Source organism: Trachurus trachurus, assembly GCF_905171665.1.
Source record: "Trachurus trachurus genome assembly, chromosome: 18".
NCBI classification, from domain to species: domain Eukaryota; kingdom Metazoa; phylum Chordata; class Actinopteri; order Carangiformes; family Carangidae; genus Trachurus; species Trachurus trachurus.
Window position 1 is genome coordinate 10,737,735 of NC_139909.1, and position 27,994 is coordinate 10,765,728.

Below are 27,994 nucleotides of genomic sequence, written 5' to 3' on the forward strand. Positions count from 1 at the left end.
TCCTCCACCACTGCAAAAACTCAAAATCTTACCAGGAATATCTATATCTTATTTCTAGTCAAAACATATCTCATTATACTTAAAATAAGACTCATCACATTAAAAAGTAGCTTGTTTTTTAGACACTTTTTCCTTCTTTCAAGCAGATTTTCACTGGAAATATGTAGAAAAATCTGATAGTGGAGCAAGTTTTTCTTTCTTATTACAATGCACAAAAAACCTGCTTTCACTGGCAGATTTTTCTAGTTATTTCAAGTGAAAATTAGTTTGAAACGAGTGAAAATTATCTAAAAACAAGTTAATTTTTAGGTGATGAGTCTTATTTTAAGTGAAAAGAGTTTAGTTTTGACTAGAAATGAGACATTTTGACAAGAAATAAGACAAATATTCTTGGAAAGGTTTTGGGTTTTTGCAGTGTCTGGTGTTTGACGAATCATGATGATGAAGGAGCCGGTGTGTTACAGTGTGTTACGATGAGGTGATGATGATGATGGTGGTGGGGGGAGGGGTCACAGAAGGAGAAGACAAGGGGCCGATGTCAGTGTGAAGGTGGTGGTGGCGGTGGCGGTGGCGGCGCAGCTCGTCCTCTCTAACAGCAGCCTCCTCCCGACTGCCGGACGGGCGTGCTCTCGATCTTGAGGTTGGGCTTGTCGCCGCCGGCCGTGGCCCCGGGGCCCATGCGCTTCTTGATCTCGGCGGCCATGGTCATGAAGGCCTGCTCCACGTTGGTGGCGTTCTTGGCGCTCGTCTCCAGGAACGGGATCGCCAGGGAGTCAGCGAACTCCTGAAATTTTAAATAAAAGGTTTGATTGAAGATGAGCTAAATCAGGGTTCCTACAGCTTAAGCCAAGTTAAATTTAAGACTTTTGAAGACTTTTTTAAAGCCACTTGAAATTAAATTTAAGACCGACTTCATAATAAACACAAATGCAGGAGAAAAAAAAGAAAAACCCCACATCAATTACATAGGGTTAGGGACAATTTTACCCACTTTCCTATGTGATCCAAGGTAAAGTGACTGCTACATGAACATTGGATTGTGTCTCTTTCCAGCTGTCCTTTCAAAATAAATGCATAAAAAGTCCGGAAAAAAAAACACTGATTCGGGAGCTGGTGGCGGTGAGAAATTTAGCGTTGACGGCCGCCACTAACTTCTCTATGTCGGAATGTTACCAATTATTTTGAGATTTGAGACTAATTACAACCATAAAATACCACTTACCATGTGTTAACATTTTTAAGACTCTGGAAAAATTGATTTAAGACATTTTAATGCCAATGAAGGCCTTGTTTTTAGATTAATGAATTCAATACCTTTTAAGACTTTTTAAGGATCCGTAAGAACCCTGTAAATGTAGCCTGTTGGCGTTATATTATTATGAATTATGAATTTGTCCTAATTAACAGAATCATGTTCTTGTAACTGTGACACAGGAAGGAAACGCCCACTTCCTGTTTGTTCTCTCACGCTGACGCAGCAGTCCTACCTTGGCCGTCGTGTAGTCGACCACCTTCTTAGTGGTCAGGTCGCACTTGTTTCCCACCAGGAGCTTGTTGACGTTTTCGCTGGCGTAGCGGTCGATTTCCTGGAGCCACTGCTTCACGTTGTTGTACGACTCCTGCACAGAGAGAGAGAGAGAAGAGATGACGGCGTCAGTATCAGACTCAAAACTGGAGCTCAGCACAGTTTACCAACTGTTTAACCACATACTGGGTCAACTCTGAGAGACAGCTGACAGCTGTTACAGCTGCTACAGCTGCTACATCTGTTTACAAGGCTTTTCTTTTTAAGGTATGGTAAGGTTAAGGACGGTAAGGTGAGGGATGGTAAGGTTAAGGACGGTAAGGTAAGGTAAGGTAAGGTAAGGTTAAGGACGGTAAGGTAAGGTTAAGGACAGTAAGATAAGGTAAGGTAAAGGACGGTAAGGTAAGGTAAAGGACAGTAAGGTAAGGTTAAGGACAGTAAGATAAGGTAAGGTAAAGGACGGTAAGGTAAGGTTAAGGACAGTGAAGGACAGTAAGGTAAGGTAAGGCAACGTTAAGGACAGTAAGGTTAAGGACGGTAAGGTAAAGGAAGTAAGGTAAGGTTAAGGACGGTAAGATAAGGTAAGGTAAAGGACGGTAAGGTAAGGTTAAGGACGGTAAGATTAAGGACGGTAAGGTAAGGTAAAGGACGGTAAGGTAAAGTAAGGTAAAGGACAGTAAGGTAAGGGACGGTAAAGTAAAGGACGGTAAGGTAAAGAAAGGGACTGTAAGGTAAAGTAAGGTAAGGTAGGGTGAGTAAGGTAAGGTTGGGTAAGGGACGGTAAGATAAGGTTAAGGACGGTAAGGTAAGGTAAGGTAGGGTAAGGGACGGTAAGGTAAGGTAAGGTTGGGTAAGGGACGGTAAGGTAAGGTAAAGGACAGTAAGGTAAAGGATGGTAAGGTAAAGTAAGGTAAAGGACAGTAAGGTACGGTACGGTAAGGTAAGGTAAGGTAAGGTAAGGTAAGGTAAGGTACGGTAAGGTAAGGTAAGGTAAAGGACGGTGAGGTAAGGAAAGGGACTGTAAGGTAAAGTAGGGTAAGGTAGGGTGAGTAAGGTAAGGTTGGGTAAGGGACGGTAAGGTAAGGTTAAGCACAGTAAGGTAAGGGACGGTACGGTATGGTAAGGTAAAGGACGGTAAGGTAAAGTAAAGGACAGTAAAGTAAGGTAAAGGACAGTAAGGTACGGTACGGTAAGGTAAGGTACGGTAAAGTAAGGTAAGGTAAAGGACAGTAAGGTAAGGTAAGGGACGGTAAGGTAAAGGACGGTAAGGTTAAGGACAGTAAGGTAAGGTAAGGACAGAAAGGTAAGGTAAGGTTAAGGACAGTAAGGTAAAGGACAGTAAGGTAAGGAAAGGGACTGTAAGGTAAAGTAAGATAAGGTTAAGGACGGTAAGGTAAGGTAGGGTAAGTAAGGTAAGGTAAGATTGGGTAAGGTAAGGTAAGATAAGGTAAGGTAAAGGGCTGCAAAGTCTTTCTAAAGACGTGACCTCACCTGATCTGTGACATCATAGACGACGATGATGCCGTGGGCTCCTCGGTAGTAACTGGAGGTGATGGTGCGAAACCTCTCCTGACCTGCAGTGTCCCACTGAGACACGGACACACACGGAGACAAACACAGGGACACAGGAGAAGACAGAGGGGATCGAACATTAGAGTCTGTTCCTCAGCACAGACAGAACAGACACATGGGACAGTGAGAGGGAGCAGGAAGTCGACATCGGACACAAGTTCACAGGTTACGATTTAGTTAAGAGGAAGAAATTAAACTCAGGATTAAGATCAAGATAAGGGACAACAGCTATTAGAAACAACTGTGGAGGGTTTTTAATGTGAAATAATTAATAGTAATAGAGTTAATAACAGCAGCAGAGTGGAGTTAATGTGAAGTTGAACAGTTCGGTTCAGCCTCAGTGTTTCTGTTTCTGTTCGTTTGGCCCAAAAATCTAACGAGGGAATCGTCACTTTTCTATTTTGGGGCTTTTATGACAAATAAAAACAGAAACTTTGATGTGATGTTGTTGGCAGCAGCTCTGTGCCAAAGTCTAACAGCTTTATAGTCATTAATCTATTTCTGTGTGTGTGTGTGTTTGTGTGTTGGACGGACAGATGGACTCGAACCTCCAGGGTCAAAAAGAATAATAATCCAATATAAATACATTCACTCTGACTGACAAATATGATTTTGTATTTTTATTATTCATGTTTTTAGAATTATTATTGTTAGATAATATTATCATGTATTATGTTGTTGTGTAAAATGAATTCTATCACTATTCCTCTATAAAACTACAGTCATATCATTATACATGTGGGATGTGATATTAAATCAATAATGTAATTGAAACTGTAAGTGATTGATCCAACAATAAAGGTGCAAAGGTGCACCGTCAGCAGCGTTGTGTCCAACAAATCATATTCACACAATGTAAAGACACTCAACAAAAATCACATCATCCATTTTGCACAGAAGTGAAAGTGAAATTTACAATTTTTGCCCATATAATATATATTTATCACATCGATTAGCTCTATTTTTCCCCAATATATATCAAATCTTTAATTTTATAATACCAATATTAGCATATTTAGGTTCATACTAAGCGTATCTTTATTACATTCTCCATATATAATAAGGGGGTAGTATGTATTTAGCTATATCATTCATAACTACTCACTGTGCTCTCTGGTAAAAGACCGATGCATACAAACCTAAATCACACACATCATATTCTCTGTATTTGTGTGTGTGTGTAACCGTTTATTTACATGTCTGGTATTAACGTGCATCATTTGTTATGCAAAGTCACTGCTCACATGTTACACAACAGAAGTATCACTGTTAGAGCCACGGTCACAAAGAGGCCGGTGTCGTTCACTCTGGTTTGGTCAGTGAAGGAGTTATGATGTGGTGTCATGTGAACTCAATCAGCCTCGTACAGCCGCTTCCTTCTCATGACATAAAGCTCAGACATCCCAGTTTGTAAACGGAGAAGAAAACACAAGGAAAAGACTGTGTTTTATCGGTTCAGGCTGATCTGAGAGCAGCAGTATACGTAGGTCTCAGTCTGTTCCCTTAACTACAACCGGCTCCAGTTACAGCTCGGCCTCTCTCCTCTCTCTAGTGTGTTTTCATAACAATGGTTGGACTTAAGCCCTGGCTCAGGTGAGGCTTGTGTGTGTGCACTGCAAAAACTCAAAATCTTACCAAGAATATTTGTCTTAGTTCTAGTCAAAATGTCATTTCTAGTCAAAACAAATCTCATCACATAAAAGTAACTTGTTTTTAGACACTTTTTACTTCTTTCAAGCATATTTTCACTTGAAATAAGTAGAAAAATCTGATAGTGGAGCAAGTTTTTCTTTCTTACTAAAAGCACAAAAAAACTTGCTTTCACTGGCAGATTGTTTTACTTATTTCAAGTGAAAATCTGATTGAAACAAGTGAAAATGATCTAAAAACAAGTTCATTTTAAAGCAGAAGTGAGTGATATATTTGTGTTAATATAAGTCTTGAATAGTTATATCTTCCGACAGCAATCACTTACATAGAGTGTTTGGACCGAAACACGGGTCTGTCAGTCACTCTGCTCTGCTCTGAGTCGAGGAGAAAACATTTATCGTATCCTACAGTTTTTATCCAATGAGGAGAGAGAACGGCATGCAGGGCTGTGTGTGCAGCCAAGGAACGCCGTGAATGTGGTGACGTAGGGACGAGGACTGTTATGGTGCGTTCAAGGAAACTCGTTTTTTTCCGACCTGTGACGTCGTACCAGTTCGATCTGGTACATAGACTGTACAAAAAGACGTACTGGTACGATTTCACGGGTCGGAAGTTACGAGTGGCCGTTATAGTGACTTTCACCGGTAAAACAGGTCGGAAAAACACGAGTGGGTTGCCTGGAACGCTACAAAGTCGTAAGTTGTGACTTGAAGCTGTAATTTATGATTTCAAAAGCCTACCTGGAACGCAGCATTAGCGAAAACGACCGGACCACTTACTTCTGCTTTAAGGTGATGAGTCTTGTTTTAAGTGGAAAGAGATTAGTTTTGACTAGAAATTAGACATTTTGACTAGAAATAAGACAAATAGTCTTGGAAAGGTTTTGAGTTTTTGCTGTGTATGCATGTGTGTGTGTGTGTGTTCTCACAATCTGCAGCTTGATGGTCTTGCCGTCCAGCTCGATGGTGCGGATCTTGAAGTCCACTCCGATGGTGCTGATGTAGCTCTCTGTGTAGGTGTCGTCCTGTGAGCAGAGGGAGGAAGAGAGGGGTCAGACCAGATGTTAGAGGTCAGACCAGATGTGTGAGGTCAGACCAGATGTTAGAGGTCAGACCAGATGTTAGAGGTCAGACCAGATGTGTGAGGTCAGACCAGATGTTTGGCGTTCAGAGAGGCGGAGGGAGGACTTACGGCGAAGCGCAGCAGCAGACAGGACTTCCCTACTCCAGAGTCTCCGATGAGCAGGAGCTTGAACAGATAGTCACTGAAACACACACACAGCAGTTGGTTAAAGTCACACAACCTGACACACACACCGACGATGTCACAGGTCAGACTGCTACACACACAGATGAACCAACACATTGTTGACGATGAGAAGATGTGACTTCCTGGTCCTCACAAACGTGTTGCTTAGCTACAGCTGCGTTTTTTTTTTAGGTTTTTTTTAGACAGCGTCACTCAAACAGGAGGAAATCAACGAGCGTTTGTTGGGACTATTTCCAGCGGAGGATTGATCCACATTCGGAGCTGACGACAGTAGTGTGTGTGTGTGTGTTCACTGGTGTGTTTGTTGGTGAAACAGGCTCTGATTGGTTTAGAGAAAAGTATTGATTACTGACAAGTCGATGTCGGATTAATGGGACATTTTATAACCGATCATTATCAGAAACGTGTGTTCTCCCTCTCCACACTGAGGCTGCATCATCTAACACCACTCTAGTCTGTACCTGAGATCATCTCTATTTAAATCAGTGTAAACTTAGTGCAACACGACTTCATTCATAAACTATGAGCACGATAAGGTTGTTTGTTTTGCTTTCGCATGACTGTAACTCAAGATAAGGTTATCAGAGACTTTGTGGTTCACTAAAATGGGACAATTTTCTGTTAGGATACATTTACTGTATATGCTCGTTTTTTTTAAATAATCTCTTGTTTCATTGTCCTTCTATTGGCCTTTAAAAACCTACTATCTGAGGATATTACGCTTAAAGGGATGGTTCAACATTTAGGCAAATTGGCCCATTGCCATAATCCCTATAGTCATAGCAGTAGGTTCGTTACCTTTAATTGTCGGTGCAAGCTATTTTTAGAACGGCGGAGCAGAGCCGCGAGCTGCTCAGAGCTACGCTACGGAGGCTAATGGGATTTCTTGGTTTCCCTCATCAAACTCATCAAATACACAATCCAACAACTCCAAAATGCTCTGGTGGACAAGTTGTGACCTGCACATTCACCACGCTATGAGATAATAACAGAATGTTACCAGACAGAGTTGTTTTAGAGGTAAATGCAGAGACTGCTTGCTGCAAAACTGCCCCCGACGGGAACGGGCATCAGTGGTTTTGCATGAATTTACCTCTAAAACAACTCTGTCTGTGGTGAATGTGCAGGTCACAACTTGTCCACCAGCGCGTTTTGGAGTTGTTGGATTGTGTATTTGATGAGGGGAACCAAGAAATCCCATTAGCCTCCGTAGCATAGCTCTGAGCAGCTCACGGCTCTGCTCCGCCGTTCTAAAAACAGCTTACACCGACAATTAAAAGTAACAAACCTACTGCTATGACTATAGGGATTAGGACAATGGGCCAATTTGCCAAAATGCTGAACTATCCCTTTAAATATTACTTAAAAATCACATTTCTGCCGCATTTTTCTGATTTGTTGTCAATAACAAAGTTTTATACGTAAATAAAAGTATAAATCCCACAGCGTTAGGGAGGTTGTGGAGCAACAAACTGTAAACAAGAGGTGAAGCAGCAGCTGATCTGATCTGGAACCTGCAGCAGGTTGATCAGGTCGTACCTGAGCTCAACGGGCGTAAACACGACTTTCTGTCCTCTGATCCTCACTACCGACACTGACACAGACACAGACTGTCCCGACAAAAATAAATAATAAATAAATAAAAAACAACCCCTCCGACCCTCCGACCAACCACGGGGCAGAAAACAACCTCCCCCAGACAGCTGTAGAGAAATTACCCAACACCACCCGACCAGGGCTATTCTTGTGTCATAGGAAACTGAGACTGTGTGTGTGTTTATCACAGCCCGACACTCAATCGACTGACAATATGTCACTAATGTTGCAGCAGCAGCAGCAGCAGCAGCGTTGTTGCAAAATCAGCCCAGGTCACATTTCCACACGGCTGCGTGTTGATGTGGTGCGATGCCGCCGCCGCCGATCCTCGGCCTGATGTGGCAGCAAACGTGACAACACAATCACTGCAGCAACAGCATCACTGAGACAGGATGTTGTGTGTGTCATGTGATGTGTTCAAAACTTGTGCCAAAACACTTTTACTTTGTAGAAGATGATCAGGTTTTTCTGCTCACACACGTTCTCCTCTCACAAAAGATTTAAAATGTTCAACGACATCCTGAAAGTTGTTCAGAGATAAAAACTATCAACACACCAGAGCTGAAACTTCTGGTATTTCTGACAATAACGTAAAAACACCAGTGCAGCTAAACTTCCACCACGTCTAATAAGGAGGAGGAGGAGGAGGAGGGTGTTTGGAAAATACCTGACAATCTGGCACCAGATGATAAACCCCCTTTTTTAACTCTCAGGTTTCACATCACCTGACTCATAACTGTCCTTGTTGAGATTATAGTAAATAACCGGGTTTCGAAATCAGTCCACCAAGACTGGACGTTAAGAACAAGACAGCAGTGGATGAATGTTCATTGAACAGAACATTTAATCACTTTCACATAGGAAAATATAGATATAAATGATCATCATTGTAGGGCTGGGGTTTTTCCAGATTCATATCAACCCTAATTGAAAAGATCTGACATCGATTCATAAAATCAATCAATCTTTTAATGTCTGCAATTTGCTTCCTCTGTTAGATCTGCATGATAGAGTTGCACGGTTAGTGGGTCGTATTAAATAAATGTGCATTAATGTAACTGCTTTTGGGTCAATTCTTAAAGCAAACAATTGATATTTTTGATAAAGCACCAGGTTAGAGAGCTACATCTTTCTTAGTTCTGAGAAAATCTCTTTCATAACCGAGCAAAATTGGTGTTTAAGACTGAAATATCTCTAAATTAATTAATATCTAATTAAATCGGAACCCCAAATTGATCCTATTGAAACCAGTCCACCAAGACTGGATGTTAAAAACAAGACAGCAGTGGATGAATGTTAATTAAAAAGCTAATTTAAGTCACTTTTACATATACAGTACATAGATATAAATGCCCATAGTCATTATTCATTTATAATTGGTTTTGCAAGTATGTTTAAATTTAAATAATGTGGGCCAGGTGCATTATGCCATGACACCACGTGGGTGTAATTGTAGGTAATATAGAAGGTATATTTAACCAGAGACGAGCTGAGCCAGTGTGTCAGTAAACACACACACACACACACACACAGCAGGGACATTAAAGTGTGTGTCTGCTAAGGGTGTGGGACGTTCACGGAGCTCGTTAGACCGGGTTTTTTTGGAGGATGTGCTACTGCCGACAGAGGGGACGCCGGCGTGGTGTGTCCACCTCCACCTTTCACAGGGTCGTCCGTCCAACAGCTGCTACCTGTCGTATCACCTGTCCTTACAGCCTGCAGCCAACTGGGCTTCAGATATCAGCACAGATAGCACATTAGTTACAACATGATTGAGAAACAGGCCGGTGAGACGTTCAAAGCACGTCGGTGAATAAATAGCGGGGAAAAGTGCAATATAACATTAATAAACAGAGATATGCCGAATTTGGTGACCTGTACGGACAGATAGGAGGTTAAATAATATATGTAGATTATGCAACTGGGCCCATAAAGGCAGAGGACGTGTCTTTAAGATAAAAAAAAAAACACATGGGGGGTGAAGTTGTTTACCCAGGTCAGAGGTCACACACACAGCCCTCATCTGTTACCGGACAAATGAAAAATGTCCAAAACAACCCCATCATTTACGTTTCACTGAAACTTTATTTTGTTTTTTGAGTCTCTGAAACATATTGATGATAATAATAATGAGAAATGTTCATCAGCCATTTAATTTTCTTCAGAATACCTTATTTAAGTTTGTCTGCCACTTTATATAGATTCTATTGTTCCTATTTGTTCATTTATTTAATTATCTTTTATTATTATTATTTCATTTTGTTTGTCAATGTTCTTTTTCGTCTCTTATTTCATGCTGTCCCATTTGTGTTATTGCTATTAGGAAATATCTGTTTGTATGTATTGTATACCTACTGTTGCACTTTGTTCATTGTTGGACACATAAATAAAGATTCGTTTGGAAGAGAAAAAAAAAGGAAAAATGTATCTGTTACCGTGCTACTTCACGCATTGTTACCGTTTTCCAGTCTAATCTACGGCTGCAGTCTCAAACACATTTTTCTTTTTCTTTTTTCAAACGACACCAGGATGCTTCGTTAGCTTTTTTGTGTGTGTGTTTTTTTTTTTTACATTTGTCACGGCTCGACAACAACAACGACGACGGCGAAGGAGCTGTCAGCTGACGACGTCCACAGACAAACCGACACATTAAAGGAGCTGGTCCGCGCCCTGTTAGCTCGTAGCTAATGCTGCCATTCATTTCAACGGCTGTTAGCTTAGCATTACCTCCGTGGAGTAAAGCTAACGTTACACCACACACACACAAAAAAAAACCCACAGCTAATGTTTAATGCTAAGTTTCTGACGCATTTTGATAAAAGGTAGCTAAACAAAAAGACGAAACACAAAATAAGGTGTTTTTACAGTGGGGATGTTTGATGTTAAACTCACTATTCAGGATTCATGGTTTCACTCTGGATGTTTTTCTGTCGGTGACTCGACTCTTCCTTCCTAGTACTCCGGCAACAAAAAAAGAAAAGAAAAAAAAAGATGACTAGAAAGGTCCGGTTATTATCCGAGGCACTTAAATGGGCTGCTGTTGTACCGTCCCCTGTTCGGCCTGGTTCATATATCCTCGATTCTTGCGGACATATCCCTGTTTTCTGCCCGGTAAAGGTGTAAAGTATATTAACTGCCTTTTTTCTCTCTCACACAGCTCCTCAGTGTCCGTTGCTAGCGAGTAGTTTTAAGATGAAGGCCGCGCAGGTGCGGAAGTGACGTAGAGTAACGTGTCCCTAAAGAAAAATGACTGACGTCGACGTCATGGGATTTGTAGTTTATTGGAGAAGTCGAGCTAAACAGACAACAAAAGCACCAAAAATATATCTATTTATTGTATTTTTAGGCCCGGGTGAAACAGTCAATATTGAAATGATCATATAAATAAAGGTTGTCTAAGAATTTAAACTAAAATCCCACGTTAAAGTCTTATAATTTTGTCACATGACCATACTGGGATTTGTAGTTCATTATAGAAATCAAGCTAAACAGACAACAAAAGCACCAAAAATATATCTATTCATGTATTTTCAGGCCCGGGTGGAACAGTCAATATTGAAATGATCATATAAGTAAAGGTTGTCTCAGAATTTCATCTAAAATCCCACGTTAAAGTCTTATAATTTTGTCACATGACCGTACTGGGATTTGTAGTTCATTATAGAAATCAAGCTAAACAGACAACAAAAGCACCAAAAATATATCTATTTGTGTATTTTTAGGCCCGGGTGAAACAGTCAATATTGAAATGATCATATAAATAGAGGTTGTCTAAGAATTTCATCCAAAATCCCACGTTAAAGCCTTATAATTTTGTCACATGACCATACTGGGATTTGTAGTTCATTATAGAAATCAAGCTAAACAGACAACAAAAGCACCAAAAATATATCTATTTGTGTATGAAACAGTCAATATTGACATGATCATATAAATAAAGGTTGACTAAGTATTTAATCCAAAATCCCATGTTAAATTGTGTCCTATGAAATCAAGCTAAACAGACAACAAAAGCACCAAAAATATATCTATTTGTGTATTATTAGGCCCAGGTGAAACAGTCAATATTGACATGATTATATAGATAAAGGTTGACAAAGTATTTAATTCAAAATCCCCTGTCCAATCCAATTAATATTGACATGATGATCATATAAATAAAGGGGGTTTAGGGATTTGTAGTTCATTATAAAGCAAGCTAAACAGACTACAAAAGGACATAAAATGTCTATTCATGTTATGTTAGGTATTTCGACTGTTAGGCAAAATTAACATTGACATGATCATGTAAATAAAGCTAATGCCCATGTCCACCAGGATACACTGTGTCCAAATGAACATTAGTTATGAAATACAGTCATAATTTGTCAGATCTCTTATCTTCTCCAGTTTCATAATAATGTCACTTCTTCCTGTTTGATGTTTTGTCTACTCACCATTTAAGATTAAGATTTGCTTCGATTCTTGATGAATCAGTTTCAGATAAACACAAACATTTCATAATTTTGATTTTTGACACGTTATTTTAAACCATCCACAATGTTCTCAATTGTAAAAATAAACGGATTTATTTTCTTTGCAAGTGCAAACATATTATAGGCTTACATGTGCAAAACAGTTGGCAAGAATAAAAAAATATCAACATTTTAAACAAACACAAACTGACCCCAGATCAGTGTCATCAGTCCTCTTTTCAGTCACAGTCGTTGTCACCACAGTCCAGTAAATAACAATGAATCAACATAGATTGTTACTGTTTCACCAGAAATGAGACAGTGGTGACTAAAGATGGTTCATACTACACAACCTCTTCACTTAAAGTCACATTTGTATGCACATTGTAACAAAGCAGACATTTTACATCTCATACAGCCCTGACTGAACCACTTAAAACAATTAGCAAATGTAATATTTTGTGCAAATATAGCTAACTGCGAGAAAATGCAAATATCTTGGTATTGTATTAATCAATAATCAGACCTTTAAAAAATGAGATTATTTGGATATTGTCCAGCTCAGATTCTCTACTTATATCTTTCATTTAAAAGCTTCCATACCTCTTTTTTAGAAACAGACAATCTCTGGTAAACATATGGAACTCCGATATATACAATATATAAAAAAAAAAAGGTGCAAAGTCAAGTAAAAATGCTTTAGTTTTTGTGGCTTAATTTTCAGATTCAGCTTGAGAGGACACAAAGGTGACCAATCAGAGTCCAGAGGAAGCCTGAAAATACCCCTGAGTTTTTTATGCACATACTTTAATGTCTCCATCTAGTTTCGAGGCGAGGCGTCCACTTCAATACAGCATTAAACCTCATCATCATCATCATCATTATCCATCTTCACTGCTGAGCCGGCGATGTACTTCAGATATCCGTCCTCTTCGTCCTCCACATCCTCCACTCTGGCTGCAGCGACGGCCACAGGATGGGGCAGGTAGACGTTTTTCCCTCTCCCCCCTGAGTTTTCAGCCTGGGGCTCTGGACAGGCAGCAGCAGCACCACCAGCACCACCAGCAGCAGCAGCAGCAGCAGCAGCAGCCACCTCCAGCCCCTGGTTGATGTAGCTGGCCTCCTGGCTGGCCTCCAGGGCCGGCAGCTCTGACAGAAGACCCTTCAGCTTCTCACCCAGCTCCTCGAAGCCAGGCCTCCGGTTGGGCTCCGTGTTCCAGCAGCTCTGCATGACTTCATAACTGTGGGGTGAGACAGAGGCAGGGTTCAGTGTATGTCATTATAAATATTGTAGATAAGAATGGGCTTTATGCACACTTCACTACTTCCTGAAATAAGCCAGCTCCTTTATTTCCTGTCTTACATTATTGGACCAGCTGATTAATCCAGGTGTGTGTGACCATTGTTGTGAAGTCAGACACACCTGGATTAATCAGTTGGTCCAATAATGTAAGACAGGAAATAAAGGAGCTGGCTTATTTCAGGAAGTAGTGGAGCCGTGCATAAAGCCCATTAGGACTCTGAAAATCTGTCTGAAAACCTTTCATATTGATTTTGTATCAAACCTCTACAGGTGCCGAACAATAGCATACAAATAAGCTAAAGAATCTGGGACTGTCCCCATTTTTTTTTTTGTGAAGAACTTTTTATTGAAGCACAGCAAATACAGCAACATCCGTACAATTTTTTTTAAACATAATACCCCCCACCCACCTCCCACTCCCCTGGCAGCATCCCTCCCTCCCCTCTCAGGTCTCCCCTGGACCAGTCAAATATTATCAAGTGTCAACAATACATTGTAGTAGGGGTGTCCCTTTGTTCACAACCCAAGAAGTTTATCCTTTATCTGCGCAGCTGCACCTAACCACGTCTCCAAAGTGGAGGCTTTAGCATTTTTAATCCGTGCAGTAGACAACTCAAGTAACACTATATTGTGAAAATAAATCAACCATTTCCTAGCACTAAGATCATGAGGTGGTAGCCATCTTTGCACTAGGAGTTTTTTGGCAGCTGTGAGGCCGCTCAGCAATAGTTTACGCTGTTTCTCACTTATATGTATTTGAGAATCATCATTAAGGAGGAGTAAAATTGGATTGCATGTTATGGACTGGCCCCATATTTAATACTAAATAGCATCTTATATCAAAAGTTCCCTGATTTGACAGCACCGCCATTTGTCTGTTCAGGTTTAGAAATCTCATCCAAGAGCTCTGGACTCACAGTTTTTCGTCACAGTCCTCGGGCGGTTTAAGTCGAAATCCAGACCGCATGTGGTCCAGAAGCTCGTGGTTTTGGATTCCGGGGTAAGGAGTCCTCCCTCGGGACACAATCTCCCACATGGTCACGCCGAATGACCACTAAGAGGACACAAAATTATAGGTTAGGTAAATATTTAAACCAAGAAATCAGACTCGTACATCCGATTTCAAAGACGTTCGTTGCATAAAACAAGGAGCCTGAACTCACCACGTCACTTTTGGTGGTGTACACGGACTCGGACAGGCTCTCCATGGCCATCCACTTGATTGGCACACGGATAGCCACTTTCTGGCGATAATAATTGCTGCTGTAGATGTTCTTAGACAGGCCAAAGTCAGCCACACACACCCTAAGGTCATCGCCCAGCCTGTGTATAATAAAAAAAAACAGTTTGAACAGTGCATTAGCATGATGAGCACAGGTACAGCTCGGCCACAGTCACTCAGCCTGTGTCACTGCTTCCTTTTAAGACTCAAAACCGTGGTTGAATACCAATAACTGAGGACAGAGACACAGTCAGAGAGGAACAAGGACGCCTTGATGTGCAGCAGCTCCTCCTGCTCTGATGACTCTTTCCCCCTCAGTCTCGCCCTCTGGTGGACTCACATGCAGTTGCGTGCAGCCAAGTCCCTGTGCAGAAACCCCTTGGAGCTCAGGTAGGTCATCCCCGCGGCGATGTCGATCATGAAGCGCAGGAGACTCTGATGGGGAACAAACTGGAAGAGAGAGGAGAGAGAGAACAACGTGTCTTGTAATTTATTCTGTTTTTGTGAACATGTTATTGTGCAGCATGGTGTGAGGATCGTTTTGTTTGTGCTGCTACACCCTCTGGCCTCACAGTGATGCCACAACACTGGGAACTGAAAGTCGACAACTGAAGTTCCTAGAAATTGCTGCCTGCCAACGCTACAAACATTCACGCTGCTGATCTCAGACATCTCTATCTAGATCGATATCTCAGAACTTGTTGTTCCTTTGGAGGACCACATGGTTTAAAGTTCCTGTTACGCCTCAGCTTTGTCGGCCCCAAGGCAAGGGGCATAACAATGGATCTCCAACAACCACCGAAACACCCACACAAAGACACTTTAAGGAAGGAAAAGGTTTAAGAAAAAATAATAAGGGTGACACAATCAAGACAGGGCAATAACTAAATAAAACAAAAACCAAGCTGAGAGGCAGCAAGCCCAGCAGTCCCCATGTGTACTGCCTTTGAGGGAGAAACCATAACAGTTCTCATTGAGGCACCCACAACCAACCTCAACAACAGATCATCAGGACGCTCTCCTCAAGCCCCAAAATCTGACTTAAAGCAGATATCAGCTTCACGGCCGTTTCGGCTAATGCTGCGTTCAAGGCAGGCTTTTGAAACCGTAAGTTACAGCTTCAAGTCACAACTACGACTTGGTAGCGTTCCAGGTAACCCGTAGCTCGTGTTTTTACCATCCTGTTGTCTGTGAAAGTTCCCTATAATGGCCACTCGTAACTTCCGACCCGTGAACTCGTACCAGATCGAACTGGTATGACTTCACAGGAAGGAAAAACACAAAGTACGAGTTTCTTTGAACGCACCATGAGTTAGCAGCCCCCGCCCTTGTCAGGCATCAATTGGTCCTTGTGCTACGTCACCACATTCACGCGCATCCCTTGGCTGCACACACAGCCCTTCATGCCGTTCTCTCTCCTCATTGGATAACACTTGTATCCCACAAGGAAAATTTTCTCCTCGGGTTACAGCAGAGCAGAGTGACGGAGAGACTCGTGTTTAGGCTGAAATACTTCATGTAAGTGATTGCTGACGGAAAATAGGACTATTTAGGACTTATATTAACAAAAACATTCCACTGATATCTGCTTTAAGTTGGTAACTGCAGCTTTAAAGGGATAGTTCAACATTTTTGGCAAATTGGGCCATTGCTATAATCCCTATAGTCATAGCAGTAGGTTTGTTTTAATTGTCAGTGCAAGCTATTTTTAGAACGGCGGAGCAGAGCCGTGAGCTGCTCAGAGCTACGCTACGGAGGCTAATGGGATTTCTTGGTTTCCCTCATCAAACTCATCAAATACACAATCCAACAACTCCAAAACGCTCTGGTAGACAAGTTGTGACCTGCACATTCACCACGCTATGAGATAATAACACAACGTTACCAGACAGAGTTGTTTTAGAGGGAAATTCAGAGACTCCTTGCCGAAAAACTGACTCCAACGGGCACGCGCATCACCGGTTTCGCATGAATTTACCTCTAAAACAACTCTGTCTGGTTACGTTCTGTTATTATCTCATAGCGTGGTGAATGTGCAGGTCACAACTTGTCCACCAGAGCGTTTTGGAGTTGTTGGATTGTGTATTTGATGAGTTTTAATGAGGGAAACCAAGAAATCCCATGAGCCTCCGTAGCGTAGCTCTGAGCAGCTCACGGCTCTGCTCCGCCGTTCTAAAAATAGCTTACACCGCCAACTAAAGGTAACAAATCTACTGCTAAGACTATAGGGATTATGGAAGTGGGCCAATTTGCCAAAATGTTGAACTGTCCCTTTAAGCAATATGATGTCATTACTGCTCACCATGGTTGGAAAACCTGGCTAAGTCTGAGAAGTTGCAGGGCATTGATAACACCCTGGAAACTGAGATTGTCCAACCATCAGGGGAGACGACTCACATCCTAATGGGCCTTTGAGTCAATACTTTATTTCCATCCCTTATACAGAAAGCAAAAAGAGGAGGTGCTGTAGTTTGTTTGATGACCATGTTTGGGCCATGTAACTGGAATCAAACTCAGCTGGTGCTTAGGGTTAAAACTATGAGGGAATGAATCAGTCCTCTGTAATATCACTATTGTAGTGTGTATCTGTGTATGTAAGAATGTGCAGTAACATGGTTGTACATGGTTGTGCTGACTGTATCTCACCATAGGAATATCACCATAGCGTGTAGCAATGAGGAAGCGGCGCAAGTCTCCATGTTTCATGTAGGGCAGGATGACCAGAGGGACGGGCAGAGGAGAGTCCTGCTCCCTCTGAAGAGTGACCCCTGCAGGACAAACACAAACTCATGTCCAAAAAGCTCTGCTGCATTGGAAAAAGTTTGCAGGTACAATAAGGAAAGGTCCTCAAGAAGCAGATACAAACTTTGTCTGATTTAAGTTTGCACACTTGTTAGCGGTATAACTTCAAAGGATTACTGGATGTTGTTTGAGGTATTCTTCCAGAAACTATGGTTCATGTCGTCCTTCTTGAATAAAGAGTCTCAATTTCTCTGCCAAGCTATTTCCTAACCCTTAGCTCCAGTCCGACTCCTAACCTTTGAACAAGAGATAGATAGATAGATAGATAGATAGATAGATAGATAGATAGATAGATAGATAGATAGATAGATAGATAGATAGATAGATAGATAGATAGATAGATAGATAGATAGATAGATAGATAGATAGATAGATAGAACATACCGAGAAGTCTGACCACATTTTCATGATCAAAGTTCTTCATGATATCGGCCTCGGTCAAGAACTCGTGCAAGTCTTCCTCACGATGGAGTCCAACTGGGTGCAGATGATAGAGAAAAATTACAAACAAAGATTAAAAAAAAAAAAAAAAAAAAAAAAAAAAAAAGCCAAATACTGATACACAGTGTGCACTTTCAGTTTCATTTTGTGCCAACCTCTCATTGTTTTCACAGCGACTTTGATGTCCAATCCTTCCTCCGGTGTAAAAACCCCCTCATAGACTGAGCCAAACTCTCCTGGAGAACAGGAAAAAAACAGTTCACATCTTTCTATCATTAGAAAAATATCCACTCAATCATTATTTCCATTTCTGATGAAAGTTTGGGACTTTCTAGTTTCTACTGAGGTGGTGATGATGGTGGTTATGCAGTTGGTTTGGTTTATCAGTGTTCATAAGTGAACTGACCTTTGCCGAGCTCCTTGCCCAGAGTCAGTTGGTTTCTCTCCACCAGGACTTCCTTCAGACTGGCCAGCAGCCGGTCACTGATCCCCTCCAACATCTGGGCCACTCCCTCCTCAACTGAAGCACACATCAAAAGACTTGTTTGGTAAATAAATATCTTCCTAATATGACAGGAAGATGCAGAGAGAAAAGATCAACATCTCATCTAAGTTGACCAAATGAAAAAAGTAGCTCCTGTAGCTTTGGTAAAACTCAAGGCTAAACTCATTTGGCATTAGATAATCAACTGTAGACTAAATAAAATAAAAAAATGTAAAACTTAAAGGGATAGTTCACCCAAAATTCAAATTTCACTCATTATCTATTTACCCTCATGTCGACTAAGGGCTGGGAGAAGTTTCAGAGTCCTCCGTGCCTTTTCGGAGTTACAGCGGGGCTCGGCGCAGCACTGCATGTCCATATGACGGTTGCGAACGGATACCACTTCTCTTCATCCAAAAAGACACACCAAAAAAGAGTGTATTTTCCCAATACACCATCCAAATACCTCCACACAGCTCGTCTGTAATGTCCGCCTTGTATTGAAGCCCCAACATGAGAAATTGTCCCGAAAAAAATTTAATAAGTCCATATTTTAAGCTTGTTTGCAGCGGAAGCTCCTCTTCCTGGTCCGTCCAAATCTTGCGAGAATTTGAATTTTGGGTGAACTATCCCTTTAAAACACAGATGTCCTTATTGTACTGTGATACATTGGCTTCCTGACATCCAGTCCAGAGTCTTTACCAACATCATGATGGCTCGTTTTAAGGTCTGATCACAGTAATGCCCCATAACTACGACACTTACCGTTGTCCTGCTGCACTACGGCCACTGGACGTCGGTAGGAAATGTCAGGATTTACTGGGAGAAGCTCCACAAAGTCTGGTTGTAACCTGCAGGGAAATCAATATTATTGAAAGTAGGATTGTCATCATGTTTTCACCACACATGAGAAAACATAATTTTGTTTAGTCTCTCATCATTAGAAAATGTTTATATATAAAATCCAGTTGTAAAAGACCTTTTGCAAAAAAAATGATGACAAGATGAAGGAAGAAGTAAACGACGGAGGCTGAGAAACAGAAGATGTTTTACCGGAGTTTAGTGTAGTTTCGGCGCAGCAGGCACACGGCCATGGGGATGACGGCCGTAAGCAGCAGAATACCAAATAAAACACCGACTGTGACCCACATGGGGAGACGTTCCTGCTGCTGAGGAGCTGCTGTTCCCTGCTTTGAGATGTTGTTGGTGGCTGGAGTCACTGTGATAAACACAGGAGGCTCTCTCCCTGGAAGAAACAATTGATTCATGTGGCTCAGAAACCAATGTTTTTTTCTCCAGTTTCTTCATTTATTCCCCTTTTTTTAACCCCTTAAAGGGATAGTTCACTCAAAATTGAAATTACTGCATGTCCGTGTGACGGTTGCAAATGGATACCACTTTTCTTCGTAACAAAAAGACACACCAAAAAACATCCAAATACCTCCATGCTGCTTGTGTATAATGTCCATCTTGTATTGAACCCCCGAAATGCGAAATAGTTACGAAAATAAATAAATAAGTCGGTGTCAGTGATCGCTGACGCCGGCGCAAATCTCGCGAGATTTGGACGGACCAGGAAGAGGAGCTTCTGCTACAAACAAGCTTGAAATATAGACTTGTTTAATTTTTTTCGGAACAATTTCGCATTTCAGGGCTTCAATACAAGACGGACATTACATACGAGCAGCATGGAGGTATTTGGATGTTTTTTGGTGTGTCTTTTTGTTACGAAGACAGTTGGTATCCATTTGCAACCGTTATATGGACATGCACTGCTACGCCGAGACCCCCTGTAACTCAGAGAAGCCACGGAGGACTCTGAAACTTCTCCCAGCCCTTAGTCAACATGAGGGTGAGTAGATAATGAGTGAGATTTCAATTTTGGGTGAACTATCCCTTTAAAGGACAGTCTTCCCCAGTCCAATATGATGTGGACGTTGACATAGCTGACATTTTGGTCACCCATCTGTTTCTCAAAAAGGCCAAACCCTTAAATATACACAATTCAAACCCTCAATAAAAATGTAAACAGGTGAGTTATATAGATAGGACAAGTAGTAGCAGTGTAAAAATAAACCCTGATCAGGCTTACGTACATCTGTGAATGGTCACAGTGGCGGTGGATGCCGGTGGCGCCCCGTGCAGGCTGGATATGGCGTTCAGGGCTTGAACCGACAGCCTGTAGCCACAGTGAGGGTCCACGCCCGTGATGCTGACCGAGGTGTTGGTGGTAAACCCCGACGCACCGGGAACGACCATCATGCCGTCTGCACACAGCTTCCATGGACCGCCGGCCTGCACTTCCTTCTCACACTTGACCCGATACGTCACTTCCTGTCGGCCGCCCCGGTCCAGAGGAGGGTCCCACGTCAGAGTCAGCACCGAGTCGTTGTAGTGGTGGGCGGTGAGGTTCACGGGAGCAGAGGGGGGCTCTGGGTCAAGACGGGGAAGAAACATCAATAAACCTATACAGAAATGTAATATATGACCCTATATTAAAGATATACATTTCTCACATTGAGGCTTTAATGTTTAAAGGAGTATTATCCCAAATCCAAATCCTTAATTCGGCCACTAGATGGAGCCAGGCGGAGCTTATCAGATATAAACAAGTGGGCAGCTGTCAGAGAGAGAGAGCAGCTTCGTTTAGTCCCCCCCGCCCCCCCTCCTTCTCCCTCCCCCCTCCTCCTCCCTCACCAGGCTGAATGAACGTGCAATCGCGGGAAAAAGAAAACTCGCTAGTGGAAGCGGCAGCTCTACGTCGCGCACAACCACAACGACAACAACAGCAACTGAAACGTCCTCCTCCTTAATAACGCTGAGAGGACAGCTGAAGAAAGACACAGGGACGTGGAGACAAAGTGTTCTACCAGCGATTCAGTGACTGTGAGCAGCCTGACACTGCTACATTACTTACTGTTGCATATTTGTCCGGTTCGGAGGTCGGATTTGCGAGTTCCGAGTGCATTTTAACGCAGCAAGCGTCGGGCCGGCTTGGATCATAACAAAGACAAATGCTGCATTTGCCTCACGGACACTATACTGTTGGCGATTTTTTTTGTAAATTTAGTTATGGCTCCCCCCGACCCATCTTTTGCATATTTCATCTTATTTTATGCTATTACTGCTGTATTTGCGATAATGCTCCTTTAATCCAATGAGCTATTATTTATTAAAGTTCACCCAAAATTCAAATTTCACTCATTATCTACTCACCCTCATGTCGACTAAAGGCTGGGAGAATTTTCAGAGTCCTCCGTGCCCTCTCTGAGTTACAGCGGGGGTCCACGCAGCAGTATTTGTCCATATAATGGTTGTGAATGGTGCTCACTTTTCTTCGTCCGAAAAGACACACCAAAAAACATCCAAATACCTCCCTGCTGCTCGTCTGTAATGTCCCTCTTGTATTGAAGCCCCGACATGAGAAACTGTTCCGCCGGTCAGTGCAAATCACGCGAGATTTGCACTGACACAGGAAGAGCAGTGAACTGAGACACTAGGAACTTCCGCTACAAACAAGCTTAAAATATAGACTTATTTAACTTTTTTCGGAACAATTTCTCATGTTGGGGCTTCAATACAAGAGGGACATTACAGACGAGCACTATGGAGGTATTTGGATGTTTTTTGGTGTGTCTTTTTGGACGAAAAAAAGTGAGCCCCATTCACAACCGTTATATGGACAAATACTGCTGCGCGGACCCCCCCGTAACTCAGAGAAGGTACGGAGGACTCTGAAACTTCTCCCAGCCCTTAGTCGACATGAGGGTGAGTAGATAATGAGTGAAATTTGAATTTTGGCTGAACTATCCCTTTAAACTAGTAGGCTGACACCAGTTGATTCCCAGTAAATTCAGTCAGTGTCTTACTGGTGCAGCCGTGGTCGTCGGGTTCAGTCGGCAGGCGGCTGAAGCCTTGCAGACAGTCGCACCTCTCCGATCCCTCGCCGCGCGTCCTGGTGTTCGCCGGGCACAGGCGGCATCCTGCGCTGTCATTGGCCGGTTTGTAGTGGCCCATCCTACAGGCTGGTGGTGAGAAGAGAGAGAAGTTTGTACTGGGAACGGATCACAGATCATTTAAAGATTATAGGGTGAAGATACAGGAAAAACACAAACATACTAACATACATGGAAATCTACAATATAGGTTTCATGTTATTATTACACATATGACATATGTTTTTACTATATATTCAATGTATGCACATATCATTGTGTAAGGGCTGCAGCATTGCATCATTGTCTGTGACTGTTTTGCACAACATTCAGTTTGTTTCCTGTTTCTATGTCTTTTATGTGTATGCTGTGGAGTGCTTTGACTGTTTTATGCTTTGTTGTCTTGGAGAGGCCGAAGACAAATTTCCACTACAATAAAGTCTTTCTAATCTAATCTAATCTAATCTAGAGTTCTAGTACAACTGGGATCCAGAAACTGACCCCAGACTTCAGATCCTGATCCTGATCCAATCAATATCCAAAATAAAATTTGAAAAGAAGCCACTATGTCACTTGTTCCACTGGCTTTGACACTGACACGACACTGTGGGCGACATCTGTGCTGAGCAATGCAGGAAACATCACAAAATAACATAAAAGGAAGGAAATGGATAATGGAAAAGAAGAAGTGAAAGTCGTGGCTCATTGTGTACTGGAGAAGACGCTATTCTGGTCTTCTAAGAACTACAATGGCCACTGAGACAGACACCGCCAGTCGTTGATTGACGACCCGTTCAGTTTCAGTGTTGCTGCTACAGCTGTTAAATAAAAACAAGACTAAAAGGATATTAAATTATAGCCAAAACCCTTATTTTAAAGTTTCAATATGGATATGGATTGTTAAAAGTTAATAAAGTGGAATGAAATTTACATAAAACAGTTTTTTATTACTACATTGACAAGTCAAAAAAGATAATTAAATTTCTTTTAAATGTATTTAAATATATTATAATGACTGATTTGTTTTGCTCATCTGAAGGTCACATGGTGAGATTTATAAAAACACGCACTATTGTTGTGAAATTGAACCCTACAGAAATGATCAGTTTTGAAACTGTGCAGCTTTATGCCACTTTATGATGTCACAGTGAAGTTGACCTTTGACCTTTTGGACATAATATAGGTATTTAAAGCAGAAGTAAGCGATCCGGTCGTTTTGGCTAACTTCCTGTCATCAGATGGAGTTAGCAGTCCCCGCCCTCGTCCCTACGTCATCACTCATCACATTCACGCGCATCCCTTGGCTGCACACACAGAGAGGACCGCCCCTTTATGCCGTTCTCTCTCCTCATTAGATATAGGTTGTAGGATACAAGGAAAGTTTTCTCCTCGGCTTACAGCAGAGCAGAGTGACTGACAGACCCGTGTTTCAGACCAAACACTCTATAGAAGTGATTGCTGTCGGAGGATATAACTATTTAAGACTTATATTAACACAAATATTTCGCTTACTTCTGCTTTAAAGATTAAGATTTATCGTCACAAAGATAAACGCCAATAAAAGTATTTTTTTCCTCTTAGTAAATAAACAGTGTGATATGAAAGATTAAAGCAGAAGTGAGCAGAATATTTGTGTTAATATAAGTCTTAAATAGTTATATCTTCCGACAGCACTTACAGTGTTTGGTCTGAAACACGGGTCTGTCAGTCACTCTGCTCTGCTGTAAGCCGAGGAGAAAACTTTCCTTGTATCCTACAACCTTTATCCAATGAGGAGAGAGAACGGCATAAAGGGGCGGTCCTCTCTGTGTGTGCAGCCAAGGGATGCGCGTGAATGTGGTGAACGAGGGCGGGGACTGCTAACTCCATCGGCTGACAGGAAGTTAGCCAAAACCACCGGATCGCTTACTTCTGCTTTAATTGAATATGTAATAGCTAATAACTGCTCCATACCTTGACAGGTGTCACCCACGACGTCATGTCCAGGCCGACAGGTGCAGCCCCCCTGCAGTGGCCCCCACTCCCCATCCATGGTGCACTCTCTGCGCGGTGGAGAAACCTCCATAGCTCCCGTCACACAGGAGCCGACCCGAGGGCCCGACCCGGCCCCCGCACTCCCAAACCTGACCAGGTGACCGACCACGTTGGGACACCTCCTGTAGTACACTCTGAGGGAGCTCACAAACACACACCTCCCTGAGTAGGAGAGGGCGAGCTGGAAGCCCCCGTGCCTGAAGGGGCCGAGGCTCAGGGCCCGGCTGACGTTCAGGTAGGGGGCCTTCTGGTCGGGCGGCGGGTCGGGCAACGGCCGGGACGTCTGCAGCTCCTCCACGTCGTCACCCTCCTGAAACTTTGAGATGGGTGCGTTCGTGTCGTAGAGGTGAACTCGCAGTGGGTGCAGCTCACCGGACGGCTCTTCTTCCTGGGCAAAGGTGACGTCCATCAGCAGATGGTGGACGTCGTCCAGCTCCTTCCATGGGCTCAAAAAACTTCTCATTGTTTTTGTCGCGCAAGCTTGAAACACAGGTATCGCATCCTTTGTCCCGAATTTAATGTTGATCTTATTCCACTGGAGAGAGAGACATGTCATTATAAATCTTACAGCATATAATATAATATAATATAATATAATATAATATAATATACAGTAATATGTATCTTCTAACATGACCCTGGTATATCTGCTTTGTTTGCTTAATATTACAATAATATTGATATTGTCATCGTGATTTTTATTTTGACTTTGTTGACACTTCCTCTTCATTTTCATTCACTCATATAATATAATATAATATATTATATTATATTATATTATATTATATTATATGTATCTTCTAACATGACCCTGGTATATATGCTTTGTTCGCTAATATTGTCATCATGATTTTTATTTTGACTTTGTTGGCACTTCCTCTTCATTTTCATTCACTCATATTAATATAATATAATATAATATAATATAATATAATATAATATAATATAATATAATATAATATAATATAATATAATATAATACGGCTCTTCTAACATACCGGCTTTGTTCGCTTAATATTAGAATAATATCAATATTGTCATCATGATTTTTATTTTGACTTTGGTGACACTTCCTCTTAATTTTCATTTCACTTATATAATATAATGTAACAGAATGATTTATTTAAGTTTTTATCATAAAATACAGACTTACTTCTCTGCGTGGGGAAGACGTCCATGCCTCTGGTCTCTGGTCAGACCTTAAAATCTCCACTAAACACAGGAGATAAGATAAAGTCAGAGTTACAGTCACTCTGCTGAGTCATCTGAAACACCATGGACTTCCTGTTCCAGATGTTTTTCTCTGTCTCAGACTGAACATCGACACAGTCATAAACACATTCAGAGTGAAATTTAGATCTAAGTTGATTTAAAATGAAAGCACGAAGCAGCTCCTCATTCCACACGTATTCCCAAACGCCTTCATCTATCATGTCTTCATCAGGGCGGCATCTTGGGTCGTTTCCTCTTTCTTATGAAACAGGAAGCGAAGGCTAATTATCACCACCCTGACAATGTTCACCAAAAAGTAAATATTTACACATTTTTACCAAAAGCTGAGCTTGTGGTTGAGAACAAAAATATGTCTGCTATTGGTGGTAACTGGTGATTTATGTTTTTCTTTCTCGCTCTCTATTCTTGCTGTAGAAAGTGTTAAATCTGAATTAGTTTGAATTGCACATGGCGTCCCACAAGGCTCAGTCCCGGTAACTATTATTTACTCTTTATTAAACATATTTATTTATTATTATCACATCTATTCATCCATTGAATATATATATATATATACTGTATGTATTATGTTGCGTTCACATGGAATCCGGCAGACGGCAGAACAACCGGTACAACAGAATGACACGGCGGCAAAACGATACACACATGATAATACTGTACGTATGTTGCTATGTTGATGGCGTATTGTTTACAACAAATTCTTGTGTATTTTTTATGTTATTATCATAGCTATACATATATGGCTATAAAATTGTAATATAATATTGTATTATAAGCATCCACTAAAATTAAATCTGGTTTTCCGTCTGCTGGATTCCATGTGAACGCAGCATTAGTGACATAATATTATATATATTTTTATTTCTAGACATAAATAATACAATATGAAATCGTTGCAATTTCTAACTTTCTCACTTATAATGATTACATGTATGACATACATATTTTTATTTTATATGTACACATAAATCATATATGAAAATTCAATCTGTGTATAATATTATAGTTGTCTATGGGGAACAACAATAGTTCATTTGGTCATTGTGGGTGTTTTGTCTCAAACCGTTAACTTCTGTTTTTACTCAATTTACTTGATTTTGTTATTACAGTATTTATTAATTGTACTAACAGAGCTGTAGCGCAACATTATGGAATAATGTTTTCACCTCATGTAATAGTTTAGTTTACTTAAAGATTATTTCAGTCTTTGGTTTGACATATAGCCGCATTTTGTAATAATCTGCCTCATTTCATAATAAAATTCTTGAAGGCAATATGTAATAAACTTTGCCACATTTTGTAGTAAGTTGTTACATATTGCAGCAGTTATGGCAAAATGGATGTCTTAATTAGAAAAAATCATTATACCAACAGAACTTTGACTTTGAGCATACCAGCATGAATCGTAAATAACGATTAATTAAAAAAAAACTAATAGGATAAGTGCAACACCTGCAACTTACTACAATATACATATTGTGATCAAGAATTTTATTACGAAATGTGGCAGACCAAAGACCGAAATAAACTAACCTAAACTATTACGAGGTGAAAATGTAATACATTATTACAAAATGCGGCGTTATTACAAAATGTGGTGCAACAAGAGCATAATTTATATTCTGATTTTAATTTTGCTTTTCCACATTACTGATTGATGATTTATGATTTTCAATTAAAATATAATTGAATAATGACATTGTCATTTGGGTAAACATGAGCTGTGTGGTTTCACTGTGATGGTTCTGACTTTTCCCACAATGTTTTTCATTTTGAGGTTGTGTTACATTAGCTCATCACAGTTGTTTTTTGCTTTCTAGTTGCATTTTAACATTTTATCAGCACATTCTTCCAACGTGACTCTCACTGGGCTGGACCTCCGAGGGCAGGTTCAGCTAGGAAGCACAGTTACTGTACACACATAATATACTTTTTTTTTTATTAAGACTTTTTATCACTGAATTAGAACCACAGTGAGTTGTCCCATAGTTTCCTGAGCCACTTCCTGTTAACCGCTGGAATGCGCCTCAGAGTTTCACAAAAAAATAACAAATGTGTTTTGTTTTTCACCCATCCTGACATTAAAACACCTGAACACTTACCTTCTTCTGCCTGAGTTTCCCACATCCACAGTAGGATCAGAGCGGTCCAGATGATCCACAGTTGTTTGGTCCACGTAGCCATGGTTCAGAGCAGCTGGGTCATAATTTACTGCTGCTGCTGCTGCTGCTGCTGCTGGTGCTGCTGCTGCCTACATCTGAGCTGTCACTCAGCTGTCTGGGTTTTCAGGAACGTCGTCATGAAAGTTGTGAAATGAGCCTCCTCCTCTGGAAAACACGCCCCCACCCACACCCTCCAGACCTTCAGACCCAGAGATCTTTGTGCTGCTGTTACAATCAACAATGTCTTCGTCCCCTGGAAGTTACATTCCTCTTCAATGATACATACCCATGTTTGGGTATTTGGTTCTTATC

At 41.3% G+C, this 27,994-nt stretch overlaps 2 protein-coding genes across 2 annotated transcripts; both read right to left on the reverse strand.

Moving 5' to 3' along the window:
* Window positions 1-313: 313 nt before the first annotated feature.
* On the reverse strand, window positions 314-10,809 carry rab1ba (zRAB1B, member RAS oncogene family a). Its single transcript, XM_083993454.1, has 6 exons — window positions 10,505-10,809; window positions 5,939-6,011; window positions 5,676-5,771; window positions 3,017-3,112; window positions 1,488-1,619; window positions 314-784 (listed from the first exon to the last, which is right to left on the reverse strand). The coding sequence occupies exons 1-6, from the start codon at window positions 10,516-10,518 to the stop codon at window positions 590-592; spliced, it is 606 nt and encodes a 201-aa protein (XP_083849580.1). The 5' UTR covers window positions 10,519-10,809; the 3' UTR covers window positions 314-589.
* Window positions 10,810-12,736: 1,927 nt separating this feature from the next.
* On the reverse strand, window positions 12,737-27,724 carry LOC311001420 (tyrosine-protein kinase receptor TYRO3). The gene is made up of 15 exons (XM_083992508.1): window positions 27,623-27,724; window positions 25,441-25,499; window positions 24,207-24,822; window positions 22,188-22,343; window positions 20,415-20,750; window positions 19,372-19,564; window positions 19,084-19,169; window positions 18,241-18,354; window positions 17,990-18,070; window positions 17,778-17,870; window positions 17,238-17,359; window positions 14,932-15,041; window positions 14,533-14,692; window positions 14,287-14,423; window positions 12,737-13,307 (listed from the first exon to the last, which is right to left on the reverse strand). Exons 1-15 carry the CDS (start codon window positions 27,702-27,704, stop codon window positions 12,923-12,925), a joined length of 2,730 nt encoding a protein of 909 aa, XP_083848634.1. The 5' UTR covers window positions 27,705-27,724; the 3' UTR covers window positions 12,737-12,922.
* Between the last annotated feature and the right edge of the window lie 270 nt (window positions 27,725-27,994).

Coding starts and splice junctions, on each gene's coding strand:
- LOC311001420 (XM_083992508.1), bottom strand. CDS start 27,704: ATGGCTACGTGGACCAAACAACTGTGGATCATCTGGACCGCTCTGATC. Junction 24,823..25,440: donor CGTCTTCCCCACGCAGAGAA/GTAAGTCTGTAT, acceptor CTCTCTCTCCAG/TGGAATAAGATCAACATTAA. Junction 17,360..17,777: donor AAATGTGGTCAGACTTCTCG/GTATGTTCTATC, acceptor TTTGTCCTGCAG/GGGTCACTCTTCAGAGGGAG.
- rab1ba (XM_083993454.1), bottom strand. Junction 5,772..5,938: donor GTCTGCTGCTGCGCTTCGCC/GTAAGTCCTCCC, acceptor CTCTGCTCACAG/GACGACACCTACACAGAGAG. Junction 785..1,487: donor TCGACTACACGACGGCCAAG/GTAGGACTGCTG, acceptor TTAAAATTTCAG/GAGTTCGCTGACTCCCTGGC.